This window comes from Atta cephalotes (assembly GCF_000143395.1).
Source record: "Atta cephalotes unplaced genomic scaffold scaffold00011, whole genome shotgun sequence".
NCBI classification, from domain to species: domain Eukaryota; kingdom Metazoa; phylum Arthropoda; class Insecta; order Hymenoptera; family Formicidae; genus Atta; species Atta cephalotes.
The window spans coordinates 4,655,148-4,664,201 of NW_012130075.1; the positions used below are offsets into that span (position 1 = coordinate 4,655,148).

At 36.9% G+C, this 9,054-nt stretch overlaps 1 protein-coding gene across 1 annotated transcript; it reads left to right on the top strand.

The window, feature by feature from the left end:
* The first annotated feature begins 4,919 nt into the window (after nt 1-4,919).
* LOC105617084 (cytochrome b-c1 complex subunit 8-like) lies at nt 4,920-5,737 on the top strand. Its single transcript, XM_012198663.1, has 3 exons — nt 4,920-4,972; nt 5,158-5,323; nt 5,407-5,737. Exons 2-3 carry the CDS (start codon nt 5,170-5,172, stop codon nt 5,499-5,501), a joined length of 249 nt encoding a protein of 82 aa, XP_012054053.1. The 5' UTR covers nt 4,920-4,972; nt 5,158-5,169; the 3' UTR covers nt 5,502-5,737.
* The last annotated feature ends 3,317 nt before the right edge of the window (nt 5,738-9,054 follow it).

Sequence of the window (9,054 nt, forward strand, 5' to 3'; positions counted from 1 at the left end):
TAGCTACTTCCGACGCGTCACGCGTTGGCTAGCATGCACGCACTTAAAATTCGAGCGAAAGCCTCGGCGCCAGGCACCACGAGTAGGACGTCGTCTCACGTCGCTACTCGACCCGGATTAGTCGCGCAAGCACATTGCCACGAGTTCCCGGATCGATCATGTTCCTTGATGTCGGTGTTCCAATCGTTGTTGTTGTTATTGTTGTTGTTACTGCTGCTGCTGCTGCTGCTGCTACTACTATTACTACTATTACTACTGCTGTTGCTTGACAATAAACGACGCGCGAATCACGCGGATGCAGCATCGACGTTACGTGAAGCCTCACACGACACACACCACTCACCGCTCACCGCGACTGCTGACCACCTCCTCTCCTCAGTCCTCTACTCCTAGTCCTCTTCGTGTTGCGCTCACGCTCACGCTCACATCGCTCATCCCTTCCCTTCCCTTCCCTTCCCTACGCAGTCCACCGCAGCCTGACCTGTCGCACGTCGCACTCGTACAGCGTTAACAGCGTACTTGAGCAACGGTTCGACGACTGCGCCATCGACGGACGAGTAGTAGACGAGTCATAAGATCCGTTTCGTCGTCGATTCCACAGATTTATCCGCTTTGTGTGATAATTGTGGCTGATCACAGAGATGCCACATTGCAGACGAGTCACACATCAGAAAATCGAGTAGAGGGAACGCGCATACTCCAGCATACTCCACGCCACGAAGAGATCAGAGAAGGCACCTGCGTAGCTGCATTGCCAGCGCTGCGCCGTCGCGCATCCCCTCCACATACCATAAACCATTCATCTTGCCACTGCTTAAGCTCATGGCACATACAAAAACATAAGACCGTAAGGGTCTAAGCACAAGAATTGTCGTAATGCTTACTTAGACTTAAATTATCGACGTAAGTAACATACAAGCTTTCACGTATGACGTACAACTTATTGCCATGTCTCCAAGAGATCGTATGTCATACGCCAAAGCTTGTGCGTTACTTACGTCTATAACTTAAATCTCTAATGCTCATATTCATAGTCAGACGTTGTACTTAAGGCTTCCTTAAATTTATCTTTAGATACTCTACGAATTATTTCATTGGCTGCTGAATATCTAAAGATAAGAATATTAAGGAAGCCTTAAGTACAAGGTCTGACTATGAATACGGGCATAAGTAAGTGTACGACAATTCTTGTGCTCAGATCCGAGTGTACGTCTACAATGGGCAGTAGCAATAGTGGATTAAGGAGTAGGTTAGAAATCGAATCATAGTTGAATGAGAGAAAAATAATCAACTATGATTGGTCGATTTTTACACCTATTTTTTAATTCTAATTGACTGCATAAGATTGGATTCGCTACTGGTCTTATGGTCTCTACCGTGATTGGGTAATTCGTTTACTGATTACGGCCTTACGTTTTTGTATGAGTTTTATCACTGCTGTTCTTTGGGGCTGCGCACAATAAAAGGAACAAAGAATAGAGAGAATAAGAATTCACACTTTGATGGAACTCGCAGTAGGCAGCATTTAGTTTGTCTGCTTCTGTCTTTTCGAGTTCTGATTGGCTTCCGCTTTTCCGCTTTCCGCTTTTCCGTCAAGATGTGAACTAGGCCTAAGAACTTTAACCTATTAGAAATCATGTATTATGGAATATATAGTTTCTGATAGGCTGAATTCTTATTTTCTATTCTCTGTTCCTTGTACCTTTTATTATGCGGAACTCTTTTCTCGCTGCACTGAATTATAATCTGAAAATTTACCTTTTTGTTTTTTCACTAAACTTTATACGTATACTTATTTCATTTTAAATAATATAACTAGTTGAGCTAGAAAGAACAGACCTTAGTACACAATTTCGCTATTCTCGCTGAGCGTGACGTCGGGAATTTGCGCGGATCGCGGATTATATCGCCGGCGACGGGGTGGCGACTCAGGCTTACTTAAATTATCGACGTAAATAACACAAGCTTTCACGTATGACGTACAATTTATTGCTATGTCTTCAAGAGACGGCAATAAATCGTACGTCATAGCTTGTGCATTACTTACGTCTACAACTTAAGTTTCTAATGCTCGTATTCATAGTCAGACCTTGTACTTAAGGCTTCCTTAAATTTATCTTTAGATATACTCTACGAATTATTTCATTGGCGCCGCGCATCAGAAAGAAGGTTCGTGATGTGTGATGCGTTACTTTTCGCTTCGCGACAATGATTATGTAAAGCCGATTCTACATTAGTTGTAAGCCGATCGCAAATTTGTTGCGACAGCCAATCTGAAGTTTGCATTTCGAAATTAACGCTTCATATTGATTGTCGTAAACAAATTTGCGATCGGCTTACAATTAATGTAAAACCGGCTTAAAATATCGTACAAAGGCTGCGCGCTCATGGGGGAAAGATGTCTCGCTAGATAATCAACTCTTTTATGCGTGCGCAGCGTCGATCAACGTCAATTTATATCAGATTGTCGAGAGAGAAAGAAACGTAGATCACGCAGAACGTAGATTTCATATTTTCGTCAACGATCTATATGTGCAACGAAAATGCGTCCATTGATACATACCCATCCCACAATGCTCAGTATCGTGTAACGCATTTTTTTTTGTAACCGCAAAATAAGAAATAGACATTTTATATGACAAAAGAACATATTTACCTATATATGTATGAAATAACAATTAAATTTGCTTTTCCGAAATCGCAGCAAACTTCATTGGTATTATCTACGCATTAATTATGTCGATTTATCCAATGAGAAATAAAGATAAAACTGCAGAAAAGGGGAGTCAATGATCTTAACTTTGTTGATATGTTGTCAAGGTCAAGGTCGGCAGGCGCTTCTCTTTTCTGCAATTTTAAACGAAACAAGAAAATATTTCCTAAGAATAGATTGCTCTAGTTAGTGCTTTTAAATCATTTAATCTGTTTTTTGTTCCTGCACTAGAACTCTCTCGCTTTCGACAAATGTTGAACATGTATTTATTTCACTTTTTAAGGCCGGAACCCATAATTCTTAATTTCAAGACAATCTCGAGCAACATCTTAAGATGTTAATACGGTTGGTCTGATTGGTTCATGACATCTTAAGTACTAGCTTAAGACAATCTCGAATCTTGAGCAACGTCTATGGAGCAACATCTGCTCTAAATTCCAAAAGTGTACATATATTGGCTGCATTTAGCGGACTCAACAGTTGAGTTTGTTGAACGCAGCCATAAAGAGCGTTAATATTCACCATAACTGTATGCCGTATGTCTTATGCCGTAATCTGTAAGAATTGACTAATTATAATCAAGTATTTCCCTCTTATTCTGCGGTAAGAAGAGAATACTCGAAGGTGATTGGTCAATTTCTTACGGTTTAAAATACTTATTATAGATTCGGATTTATTTTTTTGCATTGTGTCCGGAGTTTAAAACTAGAACAACACAGGCAATAGAAACAGGAAATAATAAATTTCAACCTATTAGGAATTGTGTATGCTAGAATGGACATTTTCTGATAGTTCTCTAACAGCACAAAGTCGACTCTAAGTCAACTCTGAATCGACTTTAGCTTCTAGACGTCTGAAAAATGGACCTAAGTCGACTTTAGACGGCTTGAAGACATCTCTAAGTCAATATCCCACTTTAAAGACGACTGTAAGCCGACTTCAAGTCAACTATTCTGTAGTTCGATTCATGCCCACATGCTCATGAACAACATTCATCCTTGTTGAACTATAGTTAAACAACAAGGACGAAATGATTCCACATTTAAATCTTATTAGCGTAAATCACATTAGACGTTCTAAAGTCAATATTGGAAGAACAAAATCGATTACACAGTCGACTCTAAAGGTCTGATTTAGCAAAGTCAACTTACAGTCGACATATCGACGTTTGTGCTGTTAGGGTTGAAATCTCTTATTCCCTGTTCCTATAGGCTGGCGTCTCATGACGCGAAAATTTACAACGGAACGAAACAGCGCAACCAATTACAACTTTGCAATCATTATTTTGATTTCTTTTCTGCAATTGTAATTGGTCTCGCTGTTCCGTTCCGCGCTAAATTTCCGCTCATGAAATACAGCCTCAGGTCTGTTTTTTATTGTTGCACTCTAAACCGGTTGTAAACAAATCTATATTTGTTTCACTTTAACTTATTGCATTGTGTGCCAGTTCAGAAAATGCAACAATAAAAAACGGACCTATTGTCTGTGCTTTTCATTGGCCCATATTCAGAACGTGCTTACACATATATTAGCGCGCTAACATATAATTTACGCATACTATAAAATTTTAGAGATAAAAGCACGTTCTGAATATGGGCCACTGTGTTTTCATCTTTAAAACCACAGCACAGACTTTTGCATAACGTATAGTGCATCAACTAATCAGAATTTTTCTTTTCTCCCTATTCTATGAAAAATAAGATTTTCGATTGGTTGATTTCCTTATGCACTATGCATTATGCGTTATGCAAAAGTCTGTGCGGCCATTAAGGCCATAGCACAGACGCATTCTACAATAAGCCATTAATTATAAATCAGAAGTTAGAAGCTGGAAATTGACTAATCACAATCGTCAATTTCCAATTTCTAATTTCTGATTTATGACTAATGACTTATTGTAGAATGGCCAAGACTCTTGCATGACACATAACGCATAGCGCATAAATGAATCATCAACTAATCAGAATCTTTCCTTTCCTCCCATTCTATGGAAAAGAAGAATTTCGATTGATTGATTTCCTTATGCACAATACATTATGCAAGAGTCTGTGCTGTGGCCATTAGTTTAGTCACAGAAAACAACTAGATTCTTGTATCAAATGTGCAACAGTATCAGCAGTATAATGCAATACCTTGTTTAACCATCAGATGGCACATCTTACAAAAGTATGTTGTGGAGTATAGGGAGAATCGATCATAAGGGTATCACGGTGATTGAGATCAGAGACACTTCTCTTTTCTTCTCTTGCCTATTGCATAGTGAGTATAAGAAAGTTACATAATTATTTTATGTTTTTGACACATTGTGTCTTGTGTTTTATTAAATATCTCTCGAAATGTAAATTTGGAATATTCAAAGACATTGTGAAGAATATTACAATTATACGAAATTGGTTATGTTTATTAAGTATGTGTTAAAGTTGTAACAAGTATGTATTTTCTAGACTTTAGTCAACATGGGGAAAGAGTTTGGAAACCTTTACAAAATTAATGGCATTGTTTTCTTTCACCTAAGTCCATACGAGCAAAAAGCCTTCAAAGGATTAATATCTGAAGGTGTACCAAATCTAATCCGTCGTTTCCAAGGCAGTGTATTTAAGATTACACCTTGTAAGTATATTTAGTAATTGCATATTTAATGAATTATTTATTTTATAATTTAATTATTTCTTAAATTATTCTTTTTGTTACAGTTTTCATGTTTTCTTATTTGCTTGTGAATTGGGCGAATGAGAAGAATTGTATTCTTTCTCGCAAAAATCCCAAGGACTATGAAAATGATACATAAATATATATACATATATATATAGGTGAATTTCCAGTTAATGATACTTAGTTTTTATTGTAAAATATCAATTAATCTTATCTTTAATTCTGAAATAAAAGAATTAATGATATTGTATCGAAAGTAGTATATGTATATGAAAATATTTGGGAGTTCTTCATAAATTTGTTGTTTTTCTCTTTTGTGGGTAATAAAAAGTAATAAAAAGTAATCGAATCGAACGCGAGTCGATTATGTTTGTACATCTATTTTTATTCAGTAAATTTAATTGTTTGTACAAATATATGTTTTTCAATTACAATTATTAGTACAAAAATGAAAATATATCTGTATCACTGCCAGTTATTAGACGAATAGTCAAATATGAATAATTAAATATTGTAACAAAATCTTGTTATAATTGATTTAGATTTTCAAACTTATTCGATTAATATTTCTTAATTTTTAAATCTATAAATTTTAAATTCAGATAATTTTCTTTTTTTTTTATATCGATGTTGATTATTAAACTCTCCTTGGACCCACACTATAAATGTGGCTCAAAGTGATAATGACTTGCGCTATAATTTGTTATTAATTGAACAAATAATTAAAAGATTTGTTGTTACGGCATCTGTTACGTACGCGCGACATTGTTAAATTGACCGCCATTTTAACCAATCCGGTAAATTAAACTGCATTTTCAACAGGTGTTTCCCTTTCCTCAAATTACACATTCTTTATAGTCTCCCTTTATAACAGGTAGTTCTATTGGTTCAAGAGATACCGGTCTTCGGATTTCTTCGTCTTTCATGGTGCATACGATGCAACTTGATTGTAGTGCCTCGCGCTAGGACTGTGCCATGATTAACGTGTATATTTGTTATTCAATTAAATACAACTATTTATTCATGTTATTCCATTTTCATAAAAAAAAAGAAACTAAAAAGTTGAAGAGATGAAAGCGTAGTAGGCTTATAACGAGAAATTGATCGTGCAGTATTCGAGATACGAGAGATCGTACGATCCTGAAGTATCTTGGCGAAGATTGCCGATTTGAACGCGAGTCCGAGCGCCATGTCGGTCTCGTAAACGTTGAACATTGAACCAATGGCACGTCGCGTTATCTGCGGCATACCTGGAGCGGCTGGAGCAGGTGAGTGAGTGAACGACGGTGCGTCGATCAGGGATTACGATCGGTCATCGGATTAGTCGCCGGAGTATTCGCGGTCGAGCATGTTCGGGACGTAGCTCCGCTGCTAGTTTTCTGTCGCCTCGGGATCGAGTGCCTCCCTCTCCCCGGCCCTCTGCCTGTTTCCGTTCTCTCAAGGTGTACGTGCGCGTGCCGCGTGCAGTGCGTTGTGAACAATTTGTAAATAAGGTAAGCGATCCCGTTTGTCGCGCGCTCGCTAAGCTACGATCGTGCGTCTTCTCTCATCTATTTTCTTCTCCTCGACGCGAATCTCACGAAATACTCAGGCAATTACACGAGACGAGACGAGATCGTCGCCGTCGTAAGTCGTAACAGCACCGTTGTATCTTGCAACGCCGCAAATCGTCCGGTCGCGCACACCTGTTGCCGTCTTCCGTAACGTAGGTATATATCGGGTATATCAGGTATATGGCCACGTTGCATTGCACAAAACGTTGCATTGCGTTGCGTGTCGTGCCTATTCCTGATTACTCCTGATTTGCGTCGCAGCTCACGTCGCCTGCGAGACGAAAGTCGAGACTGTCGAGAGGACGACGCATAGCAGATAAAAATCGCGCATAAGTCCTATTATCTTACCGTTGCGTTGTGGCGTATGTATCAACGCCATCAATTTGGAAGTTGGACATGCCATACTCTCGTTCCTTGACATACTGCATTTTCATCGCTCCAAATCACATGATCGTGAAATTCGTGATACTCGAATACTTACTACGCAATGGGAGGGGTATACCAACAAAATCCAAGTCACATGTCCAAATTGTGTCATCGCCACGAAATATTACAACAGGACGTGTACAAACGAAACCGAGTGAGGAAGGACACAAAATAATTGAATTTAATAAAAGCGTTTGATGTGCCGACTTTGCCTTTTCATTTTTAATTCACTGATGCGGAATTTCTGGCACAACCGGAAATATGTAATTATTGAAGAAATAAAGAATAGAAATCTCTCGGTATTTATCCCGTTAGTGTGGCATTTAAACTCGTCAATCTCACGTAAATTAAATTGTAATGTATAATTATATAAAAGCTAAAAATGACGAGAGAATTCGCTAGTTTTAAATTGCCTTTTAATTCGAAATTATTAATTAAAATTTTAGTTTCAAAGAGAAGAAATTTGTATTGATGTATTGTAGATTGTAGAACGTAAGGTGAATATATAAAAACTGACAAGGAGATGACAAGGCTAATTTGCCTCGATTTGCCTCGATATTATTGTATGAATCATAAATGTGAATCATCGACTTGTTTTACATATTTGAACATATCTAATATTTCTCTTTAGTTTCATAATATTTGGGAAAAATAATTTAAAAATCGTCTGCAGGAATGATAAGTTCTGTTTTGTTCGAATAGTAAAAATTGCACGAGAATATAATCGAATATAATCGATACGTTTCTCTGGTGACATTAAAACGAATGAAAGGACTGCTTGTACGAAGCGCAATTAATTAATTAAAGATTAAAGAATGCTATTTAAGATTGAAGTTCTTAATTGGACGATACGGGATCTTGATTGTCGGATAATTCATTGTATCCAGATCACGTCTTGATTTCTCCCAAGTCTCTCCATTCCAAAATATTGAAAAGAACATGTGTATCGCATGCATTTGTATAACAGTTAAAACCATATTGTATAAATTTTATTAATTTCTATTATCGGTAGAAGCTTGGCTGTAAAATCGACAATGGAAATAGTTATTATAATTGTAAAACTTTCAAAAATTATAATTTTCATTAATGCAAACGAAATTTCTGTGCAAAATTTATACTCTTTTAACGAGAAAGTACTCTTCAATCTCAAAAATCAATCGTAAAGATTATTCTTTACGATTCTTTTGTAAATGGCACGAACGCAACAGGGACAATAATGACATACGCTATTTATATTAGACGCGCACGGTCACTATAATAATTGTGATGTAGATAAGCTAATTCTTATCGAGCTATCATTATGATCTGATGATTCACCGATTGCCGACCTTTAATCATCCTCATTTTAGTCTATCTCTGATTGTAAAACGCGCAATTTCGTTCCCTCTTATCCTGTAAGCTTTTAATCAAATTCGAACATCGCAGTTTCAGAACTCGTATGTATGTACGACATGTATGTATTATCTATAAATAACAGTTATATACGAATAATAGCTAATTACGTGTAGAATATAGCTTGATTGTATGGTCTTAATTTAATTTTTACTTTATTTAAAATTAAACTTGGATATATAAAAATAAATCACGGTAATAATCATACGGTATGAATATCCATTTTATAAAGATAAGTTACATATAGTAATTACACATTTAAACATCTCTCTTGTCCATTGTATGCAGTATAGCTTTTTTTTTGTCACAGCCTTCTTT